At 41.2% G+C, this 21345-nt stretch overlaps 1 protein-coding gene across 1 annotated transcript in view; it reads right to left on the bottom strand.

The window, feature by feature from the left end:
• Positions 1 to 21345, bottom strand: part of CNTNAP4 (contactin associated protein family member 4) — a 300407-nt gene that overhangs the window by 203893 nt on the left and 75169 nt on the right. Inside the window, exon 3 of the mRNA XM_070062759.2 lies at positions 6890 to 7083. Coding sequence (XP_069918860.2) covers positions 6890 to 7083 — 194 coding nt within the window. The remainder of the gene's footprint in view (positions 1 to 6889; positions 7084 to 21345) is intronic.

Raw genomic sequence — 21345 nt, 5'->3', positions numbered from 1 at the left:
AATGGAAAAATATACTGTGTTCATGGATTGGAATAACTAATATCATCAAAATGTCCAAACAACCCAAAGCAGTTAACAGATTCAATGCAATCCCAAAAAAGGTCCAAGAATATTTGTCACAGAATTAGAAAAAAAACCCTAAAATTCACATGGGAACACAAAACATCTCAAATACTCAAAGTAATAGTAAACAATAAAGACAAAGCTGGAAGTATCACAGTACCAGAATTCAAGCCATAACATGCACATCAATGGGACAGAGTGGAAACCCCAGAAATCCATGCTTCTACAGCCAACTAATCTTTGACAAACGAGCTAACAATCATTCCATGAAGAAAGGACAATCTCTTCAAAAAATAGTGTTGGGAAAATTGAGTTTCCATATGCAAAAGTTATATCCTGTACAAAAGTCCAGCTCACAATGGATCAAGGATATAAACTTAAGACCTAAAACAATCAAATTACTAGAGAAAAACATAGGGGAAATGCTACAAGACAATGGCCTAGGAAAAGACTTCTTGGATAAGACCCCAGAAGCACAGGCAATAAAAGCAGAAATGAGATTCCATCAAGCTAGAAGCTTCTGCATAGCAAAGGAAACAACCAACAAAGTGAAGAGGCAACCAGCAGAATAGGAGAAAATATCTGCAAGATATGCAACTGATAAAGGATTAATATCCAAAGCGTATAAGGATCTCAAGAAACTCAACAACAAAATAAACAGCCCAGTTAAGTAAGGAACAAAGGATATGAACAAGCATTTTTCCAAGTATAAAATACAAATGACCAACAGACACATGGAAAGTTCTCAGTATCACCAGCCATCATGGAAATGCAAATACAAACCACAATGAGGAATCACCTCACCCCAGTTAGAATGACTATTATCTAAAAATTTTAAAATAACAAATGCTGTTGAAGATGTGGGGAAAAAAGTGTCCTAAAACATTGTTGGTAGAATGTGAAGTGATAAAACTATAATGGACAAAATATGAATATTTCTCAGAAAAACAGGTCTACCATATTATGCAGTTATCTGACTCCTGGGAATTTATACAAAGGAAATAAAAGCAGTCTATGAAAGAGGTACTTGCCTTTTCTCTGAAGGGAGGAGAGAACTTCCACTTTGACTATGACCCTGTCGGAATAAGATTGAAGTCGGTGAACTCAAAAGGCTTCCATAGCCTTCGCATCTCTTGACTAGAGCCTAGGGAGATTACTGACACCATAAACATGAGTGTCAAATTGTTAAGTCAACAACAGGAGTCACTGTGTACTTACTTCTCATGTGGGATCTGTCCTTAGTATGTTGTCCAATGTGAAGTAATGGTATAACTAGTACTGAAACAGTATTTTACACCTTGTGTTTCTGTGTGGGTGCAAACTGATGAAATCTTTACTTAATATATACTGAATTGATCTTCTGTATATAAAGATAATTGAAAATGAATCTTGATGTGAATGGAATGGGAGAGGGAGCGGGAGATGGGAGGGGTGTGAGTGGGAGGGAAATTTGGGGGGGGGGCATTGTAATCCATTAACTGTACTTTGAAAATTTATATTTACTAAATAAAAAATTTAAAAAAAAAAAGAGGTACTTGCACTCCCAGGTTTAGAGCAGCTCAACTTACAATAGCAAATATATGAAATCAATTTAGATGTCATCAACTGATGACTGGACTTAAAAAGATGATATATATGCATGATGGACTATCACTCCATTATGGGAAAAAAAATAAATCCTGACATTTGCAACAAAATGTAAGAAAAAAGAGATGAGTATGCAAAGTGAATTAAGTCAGACCCAGACAAATATTATGTTTTTTTCTTATATATGGAGTTTAATATATAGATGGAATAGAAAATTATGTGGATGTTATATCATTTGTTACTTAGTTATAAATATGGCTTCATTAGTCATACCACATAAAGACAATGTACTCATTTTTCCCCATGTTATGATAATTATCATGAATTGCTCATTCTGTGATATTAGTATCTCTATTTTCAAGAAAAATAGTATTTACCTGTATGTATATAGTATCTACATTTGAAATAAATGTGGCAAAAATGTTTTAAAAAAATCAACATAGGGCTGGCGCCATGGCTCACTTGGTTAATCCTCTGCCTGTGGCGCTGGCATCCCATATGGATGCTGGGTTCTAGTCCCGGTTGCTCCTCTTCCAGTCCAGCTCTCTGCTGTGGCACAGGAGGGCAGTGGAAGATGGCCCAGTTCTGGGAGACCAGTAAGAAGCACTTGGCTCCTGGCTTCAGATCAGTGCAGTGCCAACCATGGAGGCCATTTGGGGAGTGAACCAATGGAAGGAAAACCTTTCTCTCTGTCTCTCTCACTGTCTATAACTCAACCTGTCAAATAAATTAAAAAAAATAAAATAAAACATAAAAAACATCAACATAAAAGTCACTATCATTGCTATACAATAGTGAATTTTCTGAAAAAAAAAAATCAAAGAAGAAACCAAATTTTCTAATAGCTACTAAAAAAATACATATCTCGATATAAATTTAACCAAGGAATTAAAAGAGCTCTACAATAAAAACTATAAAACATGGATGAAAGAAACCAAAGAGGACACAATGAAATGTAAAAACATCCTGAGTTCTTGGATTGGAAGAATTAACACTGCTAGAATGGACATACTGTCCAAATCAAACTACAAATACAGTGAATCCCCATCAAGATATCAATGACATTCTTCACATAGCTAGAGAAAATAATCCTGAATTCCAGGTAAAATGAGAAATTCCAAGTAGCCTAAGCAATCTTGAAAAAAATGAACAAAGAAGAGGCATTACACTGACTAACTTCATACTGTATCACAAAGACTTAGAAATGAAAATAGCATAGTGATGACTTAAAAACAGACACATGGACCAATGGAACAGAATAGACAGCATAGAAGTAAACTAATACCTCTATAGCCAGCTGATCTATGGCAAAGGTGCTAAGAACATGCGTTAAAGACAAGACAGACTTTTTAATAAATGGCCCTGGGAAAATTGGACATTCACAAGCAGAAAAATGAAATTAAACCCATATTTCTCACCATGCACAAAAATCAACTAAAAATTGATTTTGAGCTGACCTGAAAGTAGGGAACTCTTAGAAGAAAACACCTAGGGGAAATACTAGGACATCAGAGTGAATGAGGAGTTTTTGGATGAAACCCCAAAAGCACAAGAAACAAAAGCAAAACTAGACAACTGGAATTTCATCAAACTAAAAAGCTTCTACATAGCAAAGAGAACAATCAACACAGTGAACAGAAAGCCACAGAATGGAGGGAAATATTTGCAAATCATATATTTGGCAAGGGGTTAATAACCAGTAAAAATAAGGAATTCAAACAATAGCAAAATCAAATGAAAAGCCTACCAAATAATTGTGTTTTAAAATGGGTAATAGATGTAAATATTTTCAAGAAAAACATATAAATCACTAACAGTCCATGGAACAAAATGATAAGCATTACTAAAGATCAAGAGAATTCAACTGAAAACTGCAATATCACCTCACTCTAATTAGATTGGTTATTAACCCAACACAAAAAGGTAACAAGTGTGGTGAGGTTATGGAGAAACGAGAACCCTTGTACAGTGTGGGTGGGAATGTAAATTAATATGGAAAACAGTGAGAAGTTTTCTCAAAAAATTAAAAATAGAACTACCAAATGATCTAGCAACCCCACCATGGGGTGTATATTCAAAGGAAATCAGCTTGTAGAAGAGCTATCTGCATTCACATGCTCACTGCTGAATTATCAAGATAGTTCATTGATGAAGTGTCAAGATAGGTCTCAACCTAAGTGTCCAACACCTGATGAACACATAAAGCAAATGTAGTACAAGTATACAATGGAATATTATTTTCCCCTTAAAAGGAACAAAATCCTATCATGTGCTATGTGCAGATAGAACTGAAGGTTATTATGTAAATATGAAATAAATCAAGCACAGAATGAAATGTATTTCACTATTCCATTCATGTGGAATCTACAAATGTTGATCTTAATGAAACTGAGAGTAGAACGGTAGTTTAGGAGACTGGGGAGAGTAGCAGGAATGGAGAGACAAGGAAAAGTTGATTGACGGGTACTAGACTGCAGTCGCAGAGGACAAAGAAGTCCTGGTGTTCTATTGTACAGTAGGGTGAGTATAGATTACAATAATGTACCACATATTTTCCTTACCAAAAAACCCCAAGTTTGCACCATAAAGAGAGGACAGGTTTACCCTGAACTGAACATTACACAATACATTGCATGTATCAGGACATTATGGGGTACTTCCATAAATATGGGCAACTTTACATAGACATTAAAAAACTACAAAGTTTTTAAAAATCTTTTAAACGTACAGAGATGAGAAAAACATCCTAACTATCAGAATATGAGATGTACATCATAAATTAAAGAATGAGCTTATGGGGCTGGAGGGACTCACTTCAGTTAGTGTCATCAGAAGAGTATATTACCCAAAAAGTGTATTTCCTTCATTCATTTTTATTCATTCATTCAACAAACAGGTTTATTTGGAAAATACCAGGTGCCATTACACGTTGGGGATGCGGAGGTGAAAGTCTGGAAGGTGCAGTCTGGATTAACAGGGAGCACCCAGGCAAAAGGGGGAGACGGTAAGTAAAGCGACAGATGACAGCACAGCCTGACAAACAGCGTTACTGAGCAGACTTGTGCCAAATGCCTTGTCTGTATCTGTACTGGTTTGGATGAGGAAAGATATCATTCACACCACCCTTATGCCTGAGGACCTCACTATGATAGTAGGCAAAACAGACCAATGGCAACAGCTAGGTCTGTGTTTCCTGAAGCCTGATGCATAGAAAAAGCAATAGTTTTCGTGGTAAACCTATCAATTTTTAAAATATGAGAAACATAAATTTTCATTAACACAGCTAAATAGTAGTGTGCACTGGCCACTTACCTAGTTTAAAATCCATTTAATTTAGAAAGAGTGAAAGTAATCCCAACATCTAGTTAAAATACTTCATTAAGCTTTGATTGTTATTGGTTCATAATTACTGTTTCTTTTATCTCTACCTTGAACAGTTTTCATGGAATTAACTGAACCATAATAACCAGGGCTTTTTCCCCCTTCTTTTTTTTAAATTTTATTTAAGTTATACAATTTTCACGTATTTCGCACATACAGATTTAGGAACACAGTGATGCTTCCCCCCACCCTCCTTCCCACCCATGCTCCAACCCTTCTTCCTCCTCCTCTCCTATCCCCACTCTTAATTTCTACAAAGATCTATTTTTCAGTTTACTTTCTGCATGTAAGGTTAACCCTCTAGTTAATAATATGAAGAAGAAAACACTGTTCCTCAACAGAAGGGCCATAAACAATCACCAAATCTCAACACATCCTTTTACTCCAATATATTACATTTTGGATACTCTACTAGTTGCCTCAAATCAGGAAAAGCATATGATACCTGTCTTTTGGAAACTGGCTTATTTCACTAAGTAGAATGATTTCCAGTTGCATCTATTTTGTTGCAAAAGACAGGATTGCAATTTTTTTTTACAGCTTAGTAGTACTCCATAGAGTATGTATACCATAATTTCTTTGTCCAGTCATCAGTTGATGGACAGCTGGGTTGATTCCATATCTTAGCTATTGTGACTTGAGCTGCAATGAACATGGGGGTACAGATAGCTCTTTCATATGCTGATTTCTTTTCGTCTGTTCCCCTACTCTTACATACAGCTTCCACTTGCTTTGGATGTTAAAGCCGCTTTTCTCGCAAATGTGTGTAGGCAACTTCTTCCAACCCACTACTGTCGTTAGAGAAACAGTACAGCTATTTCTTCTCAATTCAATTTACAACGATAAACATGTACCAAACGATCACCAAGAGACTTTAAGATACAAAGGTGAGTAAATCACAGTCCATTGCTTCAATGAGTTTGTAATGTACAATGGAGTTCCAGGAAGTTTAAAGAAAAAAAAGAGGCAATTGCCTGGTCAGGGAAAATTATCATTATGTGCCCAAATAGGCTTCCAAATTATCCGCGTGCTAAGAATGATGCTTCATTAAGTTACTCATTTCTCTGCTTCTGGCAACTCAGCCAGAGGGAAAAAAATAGCTCTTTGATTGCACATGTTGTTCCTGACCCATATAAAATCCAAACAAATACTCTTCTACAGGAACAAAGAAGTCTTTTCTTCATCACCAGGCAAATGTCCTTTAGCTTCTGTCCTCCAACAGGTGTCTGAATGCTGTCAGTCCATCACACTCAAGTTACCAGCTCACTACAACACATCTCTTTGCCAGTCTCTCCCACAGGGGTTGCGCCCCTGTTTACAACAGAGGGTATTTTCCATACTTTCACAAGGTTATGCATGAGTTATATGTGGGTGTTGTGTGTGTGTAATATAATCACACATGAATATAAATGTGTGTATATATATATATTTAAAATTCCAATTATTAAATATAAAACCTCCTACATACTAGACAAACCCAGTCTCCAGAAGCTCAGAATCATCAAAAGAAATAAAATAAATAAAGTCAGTGTAACACTAACACCTTCTTCCAAACAAATTAATGTTGTTTGTATACAAGCCTTGTTTATTTATTAGGTTTCTGCACTATGTAGTAGACGAACAGGAATTTTGTTGATAATTTCTGAAGACCCTGTGAAATAAATTTACCTTTAGGATTTTCATGCATTCACCATGAAATATGGTAGAAGATGAAGATTTACCAACTTGTTCTTTCGAAAAAACATTGTCAAAGTAATTTTAAAGATTTGCAACCGTGTTTCCTATATGCAGCTGATAAGCAACAACAGCAATAACAGCACCTCTCCCTCAATGACCGCCCTTGGTCACAGAGACTTACCCAGATGCTGTCCTCCTGCCGATACTGTTTCCAGTTCCTGCCACTGTCACTGAACATCAGGAGGTAACTGGTCACCCAGTTGGAGCTCCCGTAACCCCCTTGGGTAGCCACAGAGGTGATCTCCATTCTCTCTCCAAGGTCAATCTGCAACCACTGGTATTTGTTCGACACAAGTGGAGACCAGCCACCGGCTCCTTTCATGATAACAGAAGGAGAAGAAAATGGGAAAAGAAGGATTAGGTGAAAAAGTCTACTTAGAGTCAAAATGCCAGTAGCTGTCATTCCTTTACGACACTTAAGAAAGTTAAATTTTCAAAGTATGAAACTCTCATAATTATAGAAAAATACATAGAACATTAAGAATTTCTTGTAAACAGAGAGAACTTGTATGTTAATTATGTTCACTTCCAGGCCCCCAGCTTTGAGAGAACAAGTGGTCTCCCCAAATGTCTGAAGTGCTTAATTAAGTGGCTGTGCAACATTGTCAACACTGGGAGCTAGCATGCTTGCTGCCCACCAGCGTGAATCAGGAATGGTTTGGACTTTGATCCCTTTGCCCAGGGCTGGGTACAGGGAATGCCGCCTACTGCTGGTGAAAGCAGACAATACCTTTGATTGTTGAGATTTCTTGGAGAAGCAAGTAGAGTGTATGGTTAAACCTTGTGAAACAAAAGACAGTCAAGAACAGTCCTTGCCCTCCTAGTGTTTATAATTTTAGGAGAGGGATGGACATCCAAAAGCTGTCCACGGCACATGTGAAGGGGCCGGCATTGCAGTAGAGCGAATAACGCCGCCCACAACTCCAGTTCATGTCCCAGCTGCTCCACTTCGACCCAGTTCCCTGCTAACAGCCTGGGAGAAGCAAAAGACGGCTGAAGTGTTTGGGCCCCGCTATCCTCATGGAAGACTGCATAAGCTCCTGGCTTCAGCCTTGCCCAGCACTCGCCATTGTGGCCACTGGAGGAGTGAACCAACAGATGGAAGATCTCTCTTCCTCTCCCTCTCTTCTCTATGATTCTGACTTCCAAAATAAACAATCAAATCTTTCAAAAAATATATGAAAAGTGTTAATAGTGAGGCATGTGCAGAGAACCGTAACACAATAAAAGATGGAGAGTTCTACGCCATGGTGGATTGGAGCCGGCTTGCAACAGTGCCTGGGAGCTAACTGTTTAAGTTTCAGTTCTGTAAGCCGGGTATGAAGTAACCATCTTCGAAACTGGCCAGGGTGGAAGCTTTGGACCATGGAAAGCAGGGAACTCGACAAACAAGCACCTGTTCGCACCCCAGCTAGTTTAGCAGCACAACACTGGCTCCATCCTACCTGGGGAGGGAAGGCAGCAGGCGAGAGGGGGCAGGAAGCGAGACCCGGGAAAGCATCATGCACCAAGTGCAGCTTGAGCACTTACAGGGGAAAGAGAGCAGTCTGACACATAGTCAAAGCCCTCGAGTGGAAGGGACTGTTTCACCAGGCACGCGGGATATTATAGATGTGCCTCCCACAGACCATAACATGGTCCATTAATCATGACAAACACGCTATTCTAACAGGATATGTTGATAATAGGGGAAGCTGGGCGTGGTTTATACAGTGGTTTATACATTGTGACAAATACGTCCTACAACACAGGGTGTTAACAATGAGGAGACGGTGTGGGGGATGGGGGAACTCTGTGCTCCTTCGCAATTTTTGATTTGTAAATTTAAAACTCTTTCGAAATAAAATGTTTTTGAAAAGTGCTCAAAAAACGAAACCAAAAGGTGGACTTCTCTTGGTGCAAATATTCTGAAATTCATTCACTGTTTTTTCAGAACGTGCATTTTCAAAAAGCTTTTGCACCCAAATAAACATCTTTTACCTCCATTTTCCACAAATTTTGTAAAGCCTATTCATAAGAGAAGATGGCTCACTCTCCCAGTTTAATATAATTTTGGCCATTATTTGGGGAATTTATTTAATATTGAGATAACTAATTATGTAAGTATTATATAATCATTGAAAAGTTATGAAATTGGGTTTGACACATTCTTGAATCCATATTTATCTGATATTTGGAGCCTATTAAAATGCAACAGCTGAAGTCGGTGTTGGGCACAGTTTAAGGTGCCACTTTGAGATGCCTGCACTCCATATCAAAGTGCCTGTGATGGGCTCAGGCTCCAGTTCCACCTCGTGACGCACACCCTTGGAGGCAGCAAGAAACGACTCAGGTAATTGGGCCCCTGCCACCATGCTGGAGACCTGGATTGAATTCCAGACTCCTGGCTTTAGCCTGGTCCCTGTTTGTAGGTATTTGGAGAGTTAAACAATGGATGGGAATCAATCTCTCTCTCTCTCTCTCTCTCTCTCTCTCTCTCTCTCCTCTCTAAATTAAAAAGTAAATAATTTAAAATGAACCTTCTATGGCATAAGCCTCCCCAATAAGAATATCAGCCTTTGTTCCCCACTCTGCTGTCACCCACAACAGGCTTTAATAATACGCTCTAAATTTTTAGAGAAAGGTTATTACTAATTTATACACAGTTTTTAACTCGAGCATTATTTTGGCCATCCGTGTGTTGTGAAACCTCGAGTACAGGCCCTAGTTCAAACAACCGCTCCGTGCCTGCTTTCTCTTCCTCTGGATGGCATGCCGCTGGGAAACCTGGAGAGACACACCCGTGTGGACAACCAGCTCCTAAGATTCAAAGATTCCTTTGATGATGGAACACAGCACCGGGGCACTGGCATGTAGGAAAGGCAGAACTCTTTGTGACATACAACTGCAAACAGCAGAAGGGCACCAGGCGGCCACACGCATGGCCTGGCACCAAGGAATCAGATAATAAGCTGGAGCTGTAGGAGGCAGCTTACCTACGGCAAGTGGAGAGGGTTAGCTAGGTTCCCTGTGGATTGGCTCGTTTGGAAAACATCTCCAGAGGCTCTGGGGCACAGTGAGTGATCTCTAGCTGTCTGTTACCTGGCTCTAGCACAATTGCATAGAGGCCCTGAGAGTGAGAATGTACTACAGGATGTGACAAGTATGGACAGTATCAGCTGCTCCAGTGGAAACTCATCAGCATCTAGCCAGGGCCTCAAAACTGAGTCAAAACAGCGTATTTTCAAAAGTTACACAACACTGCTTTCTCTTGACAGCGCCACACTGGCTGCGGCCTGCATTAGGATTTAATCCCCAAGATTACTGACTACCTTGTCATAAGAATTAAACATTTCTTCAAATTTCCTGTTTCTTCAAGTGTCTTCCATTCCATGTATAAAAAGGACCACGTTCTACCTCTCTTTCAAATCTAGGGTATTTCGCACACACTGCAGTATTTGTGGCTGTATTTTTACCATCCATTTTCTCAGTATTTGACATTGAACCTGTGGTGGCTGACGGAGTTTTCTTGGTCACCAATACCATCAACCTTGATTAGGTTAGGGTAGATTATTCTCGTATTTTAAGCAAGAGAGTTTGTTGGGTAGACATGGACCGTAGTTGAATTTGGGGTATGCTAGTGTCATTTGCTTACCTCTGCTGTCTGCCATTCACAAGGGTCCTTTCCTATACACACAGCCACTTATCTACAAGGAATTTGTTCCGGAATGATCTAAAGCACCTGAAATCAATACCTAAGGGAGTTCTTGAACCTGCAGTGGACACTGCTCCTTTTTGGATGATTTTCAAATCTGAGTGAACACTTCCTCCATAGCTCATGTCCTGGGATCTGATGAAACAAGATCCGCCTTCCTCCAGTTACTCTACTACATTACAGCTTAATGTTGACTGAACTGGTACTTTGTGTCAGACACTCTGGGAAGACATTGCTCATTCTCAAAATGACCATTTGCAGATGATGAGTCAGATACACCTTGTCCTTGTCCATGGAGTTGGCAGAAAGGCACAGAGCTCTGACCCACACAGAACCTTAAAAATCAAACCAAGATGGAGTGACCTAAGCCAATACCATTAAAAACAAGAAGTCACCTTTGCCCCAAATAAAATTAAAGTTTAAAAATTACAGCCCTAAACTTTTTCCCCCAAAGCTAAAATTAGGTGCAGCTATAAAAATAAGGGACCCTACGCTTAGCTAGCTGCGACACTTGTGCCTGGCTGTGCTAAGACCTAACCCAGTTTGTATGCCTCCTAATACTCAAATAACGGTGTGGGAAGCGGGACGCTGCTCTCCCTCCAGGGGAACAAAGGGAGTGAGACGTCGTCCCCCTCAGGGTGAACAAGATGGCACTGGCAGAGAAAGGAACTACTAAAGAAGTAAACAACAAAATGGCGACGAGGTGCATGCCTCCCATGTGATCCCGTAGCTGATTGGATAGAAGACGCATGCCCTTCACATGATCAGCTCGCGGATTGGACTGCTGTGTGCATGGACTCTATAGTGCTTTTGATTGGTCGCTGCGGGTATATAAACCGTCTGGCTTTGTGCTGGGGGCGCTCTCTGGACTCCCGAGTTCAGGAGGCCCATCTGCACAGACGCCGAATAAATCCTCTTGCTTTTGCATCAGCTGGTCTGGACTCTGAGTCTTTGGGGTGTGCCTCTCGACGTGTTAGCATCCTCACTCCGAGGGTCTAACAGGCCTTCCTCCAGTTACTCTACTACATTATAGCTTAATGTTGACTGAACTGGTACTTTGTGTCAGACACTCTGGGAAGACATTGCTCATTCTCAAAATGACCATTTGTAGATGATGAGTCAGATACACCTTGTCCTTGTCCATGGAGCTGGCAGAGAGGCACAGAGCTCTGACCCATACAGCAGTGCCTTTCAAATTGTCATGATGGATGACAGTGGCTTCCAGTGGAGGCAGCAAAGGTGGTGCTAATGAGGATAAGGGAGCCTCAGGACGTAGCTACCAGGCACTAGGGTCAGCTCCTCTCCCTCCAGCTAAAAATGCACCATGTCTCTAAGTACAGGAACATGATGGGGGTCGTGAATGGGTGCATAGTTCCTTCCAGTGTCCCATTTAATCTTAGTGTTCCACCACATGACCCATCCAGGCTACAAGTCTGGGGTCTGACATTAATCAAGCATCCTTGGTTCTGTGATTGCCACAGCTGCCTGTCTCTTAGTATACTGCTTTTTTCACTTTTTACAATGGAAAGCAAGGAAAGGGGGGCGGGGGGAGGTGAAGTGTCTTCAACCAGCCATTTCAACCTGGAAGTTCAATGCTTGGATTCTTGTACCTCTGAGAAAATGAAGAGAATGATGATATTTTGCTTCTTGGTCCGTGTAGTTAATTTTAATGGTCTAGTATCAGTAATGAAGTTACTATCATTAATCTGAAAGTCATAGTACTTCTCTGGCATGTCAGCACACCGTCACAGACCAGCATTTTAAAAGCAAACACACAAGAGAAGCACAGCAAGGAAGAAAGAATCCGTGTGATTCTGGCGAGTGACAATCGGATCAATTCTCTCCAGGAGCAGGAGGAGCCCCTCCCCAACCACTCCCTCTTCCCAGCACTGCTCACAGCACTGGCCAACTTGAAACAGTCCCAGTTAATTGACCTTGAACGCTTCAATTTCTTACCTGTGGTGAAAAGGTACTACTGGTATGCAAATTAGGCTATGTCATTAGGTAGGTACACTGATAAAGTAATGGAAATTCATTAGGTTCCAAGCTTTACCAAGTAATTTCAGCCAGAGCAGTTGCAAAGGGGAATGCAAAGATCCCCTTCAGGTTTTAAGCTGTGCAGCCCTGCAAATTCACATAGTATAAAAGTGGTGATGCAGTGTTATGTTTGTTTTCCATCTAAGACAAATGCGGACTAGGAATACGGAAGACATAAGATACGTACATAGATACACACACGCATACATACCTAGAGAAATACAGATCAAATGATGGTGAGAGACTGGCATGCCAGCCTATGGGACAGGTAAAGTGCAAGTGCAGCCAAGGGCAGACTCCACCAGCCGAGTGCCACCCCCACACATTGCACCTTCTCGAGATGTACTGCTGTCTGTTACCTTCTTAATAGAATAACTGACAGCTAACTCCAGAAAATGATAAACTGAATTACTATAAAATAAAATATTATAAGGAATTTTTTATTTTTTTGATAAACTTTTCAGCTACCAGTCAAATGTAATTTGTCCTTAATGTACTTTTAATATGTCAATATATTCAACATTACAGTAAACCAATACCCATAAGACGATAAATTCCATATTTTCATAACCCTATTTTGTGGTTACTGATACTTCACCAACAAAATGAAAAGAAGATTCTTGCCCTGCCAGTTCATGCTTTCCACATCCAGTCCCTTTGTCCCATCCCACCTTCCTCCTTCTCCGGCCTCATATTTGCTAGTGAGATTTGGCATAATAAGGTGTCATGAATCTATTCAAACAGGAACATTTCTTCATTCTTTTTTTAAAGATTTATTTATTTATTTGAAATTCACAGTTACACAGAGACAGAAGGAGAAGCAGAGAGAGAGGTCGGTTGGTCTTCCATCTACTGGTTCACTCCCCAGTTGGCCACAACGGCCAGAGCTGAGCTGATCAAAGCCAGGAGCCAGGAGCTTTCTCCAGGTCTCCCACATTGGTGCAGGGGCCCAAGGACTTGGGCCATCTCACTGCTTTCCCAGGCCATAGCAGAGAGCTGGATCAGAAGTGGAGCAGCCGGGACTCGAACCAGCATCCATATGGGATGCTGGCACTGCAGCCAGCAGCTTTACCCAATATGCCACAGTGCAGGCCCCCAGCTCCTATTCTTTATATCATAACCTAAAGGCTCACTGTTAAAAATAAAAGTCACCCCTTTTCATAGACTCTTTTTTTTTTTTTTTTGACAGGCAGAGTGGACAGTGAGAGAGAGAGAGAGAGAGACAGAGAGAAAGGTCTTCCTTTTGCCGTTGGTTCACCTCCCAATGGCTGCTGTGGCCAGCGCACTGCGCTGATCCGAAAGCAGGAGCCAGGTGCTTCTCCTGGTCTCTCATGCAGGTGCAGGGCCCAAGCACTTGGGCCATCCTCCACTGCACTCCCGGGCCACAGCAGAGAGCTGGCCTGGAAGAGGGGCAACCGGGACAGAATCTGGTGCCCCAACCGGGACTAGAACCCTGGGGTACCGGCGCCACAGGCAGAGGATTAGCCTAGTGAGCCACGGCACCGGCTTCATAAGGCTCTTAAATGCTGTAGTTTTGCTATGAGAATTAAATTGTAAAAGCACAAAAAAAAATGTTAAAAGCATATTGCTTTCTCCAATATTCAGCAAGCATGGGAGAATACGGTAGTTGTAACTTTTTAAATTATAAAACAATCATTATAAAACAATCACTATTGTTATCCAAAAAGACACAATCACAGCAAAGGCGTGCTTTGAAAGTTTTCAGGGGCCAGCACTGTGGCACAGTGGGTTAAAGTCCTGGCCTGCAGCACCAGCATCCCACATGGGCACCAGTTCTAATCCCGCTGCTCCTGTTCCAATCCAGCTCTCTGCTGTGGCCTGGGAAAGCAGTAGAAGATGGCCCAAGTCCTTGGGCCCCTGTACCCACATGAGAGACCTGGAACAAGCTCCTGGCTCTTGGCTTCAGATTGGCTCAGCTCAGGCCATTGCAGTCATTTGGGGAGTGAACCAGATGGAAAACCTCTCTCTCTCTCTCTCTGGCTCTACCTCTCTCTATAACTCTGTCTTTCAAATAAATAAAATAAACCTTTAAAAAAAATGTTTTTGGGCTGGTGCCGCGGCTCACCAGGCTAATCCTCTGCCTGCGGCACTGGCACCCCAGCTTCTATTCCTGGTTGGGGCGCCAGATTCTGTCCCGGTTGCCCCTCTCCCAGTCCAGCTCTCTGCTGTGGCCTGGGAGTGCAGTGGAGGATGGCCCAAGTGCTTGGGCCCTGCACCCGCATGGGAGACCAGAAAAAGCACCTGGCTCCTGGCTTCAGATCAGCGCGGTGCGCCGGCTGCAGCGGCCATTGAGGGGTGAACCAATGGAAGGAAGACTTTTGTCCCTGTCTCTCTCTCAATGTCCACTCTGCCTGTCAAAAAAAAAAAAAAAAATGTTTTCAGGGACTGAAGGGACACACAACACGTAGCATCTCTTTCGTCTTTTTGTTGTCTACCACTTTTCAATGTCAGATTCTCGAGGAACCTGCTTTTTAATATATGTTGCTGTGAATTGTACAGAAAAATAGGCTAAAAGATTTCCAGTGCCTACTGTCTGCCAAGCACACTACCAGAAATTGTATGTGTGGTACTTAAAATTATTAAAATTATCTGGTGTGACGAAGTATGCTTTAATAACTCTTCTTTCAAACAAAACTTAAAAATATTTAAAGAGGGTGCATAAATGTTCCCAATATTATGCTGATTGTTTTAGTGTAGGTAAGAACTTCCTTAAATCTGAAACTGTTTTAATCTGTATAAGGAAGTCCCTTTAAAAATCACATCCGTTTTTCATGCGTTATTCCTGAAGTCATTACAACTACCACTGTTCATAGCAGTATATTTTATCCCAGGAATATATTTGAGAGATTTATTCAGTGTTATTTAGCAATTTCATTTGGCTGAATGAATTATCCTGAATCCTCAGATATCCCATCTGCTAAACGTTGGCACTGGTCAAGGCGATACATCTTCCAGTTTTAAGGAAAAAACAGAAAAAAGAGAAACACCTCTTGGTTGTAGACTTAAACTAGCGATAAGAATGGACTCCATCTCCTGGAAATATTAAAAATGGCACTGCAGCCATCCCTGTTAGTCCTCACTGACAGGGACTTCACACAGGTGGCAACAACGTGGGAAGGAGGAGCAGGCTTCTTCCAGAAGCGCACAGGTGTTCAAAGACACAAAGTACAAGTGAGCATAGCTGAGTGATGATCCTAGTCCCATGAAGGCACCTGCATTACTAGAAAATACTCAGCTTCATTAAAATTGTCTTAAAGTCTCTCTCTAAGATATTTTTTTCAAGTCATTTCATCTAGATTTCCCCAAGAGTCTTAGTTTTCCCAGAGCATTTTGATCTTGACATTAAATTGCAAGAATGTAAGAAAATGGAGAGAACATGGTGTCGATATTTGTTTGGCTCCATTAACTGGTATGCACTGTCCCTGGGCAACCATTTAGAGCCTTTTAACAAGTTTGTATTTTTACCAGAGTAGTTCTTTGTGCTGAAGGAAAGTAAGACTCCTGATGGTGTGCAATATGCCGCTGGCCTTTTCTCAGGCTCACTCCTGAATCTTGGTGTGGCCTGCACCAATCACGTTCGCTATTTCAGGGGCAGGCAGGTGGCCCTGAGCCCGGCCAGGAAGCAATTCCAGGATTTGGTTGGCACCACTGGAGAAGAGCCACCTTTCTACTGCGCATGCAGAGGGGAGGGGGTATGCACATGAAGCTGTAGGAGTTCTTTGGCGGGAACGGCGCCCACATGACCCCAACGCGGACAGCAGCAGAGTGGAGAGACGCAGGGAGACTGGGCTCCGAGGACAGGGCCAGGAGCTCTGTGTCCAGCGGCACCTCAGTGCATCCCCGAGCCCTGCGGTCACCTGACCCATCAGTTCTCATGCCAAACCCACTTGGAATCCCTGCTTCTGCAACTCTCCTCTCTCCCATGCTTCAGACGGCTCTTCCTCTTCACTGATCATTCCCATCAAAGGACTCTTCATCATCAATGCTTCCCTTTTTCCCATTTGAAAAGGAAAAAAAAAAAAAAACTTTTCTCATGACCCCATCATTTTTTTTGCTTCATTTTATATTAGCACTCTTCAAATAAGACTTCCGCATCCTACTTGCCAATTTTTCTCACCACACTCTCTCTCAGGACGACACCAAGCGGACTTTCTCTCCCTCTCTCTCTACCACTCAAGTGCAACTGCTTTTATCAAAGTCACTGAAGTGCTTTATACAGCTAAATCCAATGGCCAGGATTCAGTCCTCCTAGCACTTGACCTATCTGTGACATTTGAGACTTTGGATCGCTCTATATGCCTTGATACACTGTGCTCACTTAGCTTGCATGAAAGAATATTCTCTTAGCTTCCCTCCTATCTCACTGGTTGCTCCTTCTCAGTCTCAGGGCTGGTTCTTCCTCTTGGCTCCCATATTATTTTACAATTGAGAATCTCCACACCTCTGTCCTTTGCTCTGCTTTGTTTCTCTCTGCTTTCACCCCTTGGGGACCTGGCTCAGTCTCATGCATTTAAACATTACCATATGCTCAAAACTCCCTATTTTGTATATCCGCCCACACCTCTTCCTCAAATCCCAGACTTGTATACTCAACTCTCTACTTGATATCGTTAACATTTCCAAAGCTGAACATCCATGCTTTTCCCTAATCCTACTATTCACACTCTCCCCCAGCCTGATTTGTGGTCAATTCTGTCCCTCCAGTTTCTCAGGCTAAAAACATGGACTCATTCCTGACTCTCCTTCCTGTCACATCATCCTACCAAATCACCAAAACATGCTGAGTGCTATTCTACTCCCAGGAATTCTGCTATTCACCCATTTTCATGGATACTCTTGGCTCAAGTCACATTGCTCCTTCCTGGATTCTTGCAATACCCACCTAAGAAGTCTCTATGCTTCTACTCTTGCCCACCAAGATTCTGTTCTCTACACAACAGCTGTAAAATGGCATTCCCATCAATTCCACACACAGTGAGAGACAAAGTCCTCTTATGTGGCCTTACAAGGTCTATCTGATATGCCTTTCTTCCACCGTACCCACCCATCTTTGCCTTCTCTTCTTTTCTTCTTCCCGTCTGCTCTTATTTGAACATGGCCTTCAGAAGTTCATGTGTTGACTCTGAATAGCTAGAGCATTCTTAAACAACAAAAACAAAGCTGGAGGCATTGCGATACCATATTTCAAGACAGACTACAAGGCAATTATAATCAAAGCAGTCTGGTACTGGCACAGAAATAGACATGTAGACCAATGAAACAGAATAGAAACCCCAGAAATTAATCCACACAGCTACAGCCAACTAATCTTTGGCAAATGAGCTAAAATCAGTCTCTATAGAAAGGATAATCTCTTCAACAAATGGTGCTAGGAAAATTGGATCTACATGCAGAAAAATAAAACAAGATCCATACCTTACACCTTATATAAAAATCAACTCAAAAATGAATAAACGATCTAATTCTACAGCCTGATACCATCAAATTACTTGAAGAAAATTTCAGAGAAACCTCAAGACATTGACATAGGCAAAGACTTCTTGGAAAAGATCACAAAAACATAAGCAATAAAAGCAAAACCAGACAAATGAGATTCTATCAAGCTGATAAGCTTCTGCACTGCAAAAGAAATACTCAACAAAATGAAGAAGCAACCAACAGAATGGGAGAAAATATTTGTAAAATATGCAACTGATAAAGGATGAATTTCCAGAATCTATTAAGAAGTCAATAAACTCAACAACACCAAAACAAATAATCCAGTCAGGAAATAGGCAAAGGACATGTGCAGGCATTTTTTCAAAAGATGATATTCAAATGGCCAACAGACACATGAAAAAATGTTCAGGATTACTAGCCATCAGGGAAATGGAAATAGAAAATAAAAACCACAATGAGGTTTCACCTCATCCCAGTTAGAATGACTATCATCCAAAAATCACCCAAAAATGCTGGCAAGGATGTAGGGGAAAAGATACCCTAATCCACTCTTGGTGGGAATGTAAACTAGTACAGCCATTATGGAAGACAGTATGGAGATTCCTGAGAAATCTGAAAATATATCTTCCATATGAGCCAGTTATCCCACACCTGGGAATCTACCTAAATGAAAGGGACTCAGCTTACAAAAGAGTTATTTGTACCCCCATGTTTATTGCAGCTCAAGCCACAAGATATGAATCAACTCAGATACCCATCAACTGATTACTGGAAAAAGAAAATGTAGTGTGTGTGTGTGTGTGTGTGTGTGTGGAACTATGGAACACCACTCAGTTGTAAAAGAGAATGAAATCCTCTCTTTTGCAACAAAATGGATGCAAATGGAAACCATTATGCTTATGTAATAAGCCAGTCCAAAAAAGACAAGTATCATATTTCCTCTAATCTGTGGTAATTAATATACAGACCACAAAAAATGGAATGTATTTGAGTAAAATTGACATTTTGAGATTTTATTATTATTTACAACCTTTTCTATACTCCTGAGGAACAGTGGTTTTTCTGCTAACTGCTTGCTGAATTCTTTATTTGGTGAAGGATTAAGTTTCTGATTATAAAAGAAACTGAAAGCATATCACTGTAAAACTTAGAGGGGAACTAAGGATGGAAGGAGGAAAGAGGAAGGAGGGTGAGAGCATTAGCAGAAGGAAGGACAAGGAGGGCAGCATCATTATGCTCTTAAATCTGTATACATGGCCGGCGCCGTGGCTCACTAAGCTAATCCTCTGCCTGCAGCGCCCGCACCCCAGGTTCTAGTCCTGGTTGGGGTGCTGGTTCTGTCCTGGTTGCTCCTCTTCCAGTCCAGCTCTCTGCTGTGGCCCAGGAAGGCAGTGGAGGATGGCCCAAGTGCTTGGGCCCTGTACCCACATGGGAGACCAGGAGGAAGCACCTGGCTCCTGGCTTCAGATCGGCTCAGCGCCGGCCATTTCGGGGGGCGAACCAACAGAAGAAAGACCTCTGTCTCTCTCTCTCACTGTCTAACTCTGCCTGTCAAAAAAAAATCTGTATACACAAAATACATGAAATGTACTCACTTTTATAAATAAAAAAATTAATAACAAAAATTTTTTAAAAGGTTCATGTGTTGGAAACACAATCCCCAAATACACAGGTTGATGATATTTGAAGGTGAGGCATTTGGGAAATCATTACAATGACACTGAGTCATTAGGGTAGAGGCCTCATGATCAAAGGCTTCATACATAGAGGAAGAGAGACCCAAGCTAGAACACCTGCTCTGTCCACCCTGGGACACCCTCACCACGTTCTGATGGAAGTGGTCTTCACCAGCTGCTAGGCACATGCCTGCTCCATGTTTAGGCTTTTCAGCCTCCAAAAACTATCAGCCAAATAAATCTTCTCTTATAAATTCTGTGGCATCCTGCTCTGGCAACAGAACTCAGACAAGACCTCAGCTCATTCCCCTCCATGAACAAGGATCTGCTTGCCGTTCTTGGAATCAAACACTGGTCCTTTTCCCATGGCAGAAACCCTGCTACACTCCTCCTGCCTGGAGTTCTCTTGTCTTAGATTTACTGGGCTAATGTCTTTGCCACAGTCAAGTCTTTGCTCAGATCTCACCCTCATGGAGATATGTATCTCCTGGCCTCCCTGATTAAAATGTATTCTACCCAATAAACCTTCTCCCATTTGCCTTCTTTAAATGACTTCTTCAATTTTTGACAGAAATTGCCAACTTTAAACACAGTATAGGATTTCCCTACTTACTGCATTTATCATGTATTATCCACCTCTCCCCAAAAGACTATAAACAAGAACAGGGTCTTTACCTGCTTGTCATGGATGGATGCCAAGTGTCTGGCACAGTGTCTGACAACATGGCAGGTATTAAATAAGTACGGCCATGCTTTTTTAGATGAGGGGGATATGTTCTGTGAAACTCACTGTGAAGTGACTCTGTCTTAGTGTGAGTACCACGGAGTGCCCTGCCATAGGCCTACATGAGACAGATTACACGATTTAATGTACCACACACATAGGCTATGTGTTGTAACCACTGTCCTTTATGTGGTCCCTTGGTGAATGAAACATCATAACATGTGACTGCATTTACTGCATCCAAGACTGAAATAAATTCATAGCTACATGTCAATAATAAGATGGTCTAAATTCACACAAACTAGTGGCAAAACTGGACCTGGAATCAAACTAAATAAGAGCACAGAACATTGTTGTCTGCAGCACGGTATTTTGATGATATTCACAAAAAGGAAGTCTAGACACTTGGCTGAGATACACACACACCCATGCACACAGAAACACATGCGCCCACATCCGTGGACTAGTGATTGCCTCACAGCCACACAGTTTAATCACTTGTAAGCTCCATTTCCTGGATGTATGTGTTACTTTGTTTTTGGAACTTTTGATTCAATCAAAAAGAGATGTGTTTTCGCTTCATCATCCCAGCAAGGTTCTAAATTAATAATACCTCACTAAATTCTCTTAGGTTCAACTCCTTTGCTGTCGATCAATTTTCCCTCACGGCAAATTGCCAGACTCACTTTCAGGTCTACTTCATGCATTGCCAGATCAAACATTTCTGAGATCTTTAATAATTCAGTGAAGAGAAAAATAAATATTTACGTCTTTTCTCTGTTCAGGCATTTTGATTTGTATATTGCATCTGCAGATCTTATGACAGCCAAGTTTCCTTGGAAGGTTAGAATAATGCTACAAAAAACACCCAATTCTGCAACTTTAATTTTTTTTAACCACAGTAAGTTTTACTGAATTCAAATTAGTAGTTCTGGAATAATTATTTTTAATAGATGCTGTCTAGAAATCTCAGTGATAGTCTTGAC

The sequence above is a fragment of the Oryctolagus cuniculus genome, chromosome 18, assembly GCF_051225735.1.
Source record: "Oryctolagus cuniculus isolate XC-2025 breed Fujian yellow rabbit chromosome 18, ASM5122573v1, whole genome shotgun sequence".
Taxonomy (NCBI): domain Eukaryota; kingdom Metazoa; phylum Chordata; class Mammalia; order Lagomorpha; family Leporidae; genus Oryctolagus; species Oryctolagus cuniculus.
This window is presented reverse-complemented; position numbering and strand designations above follow the sequence as displayed.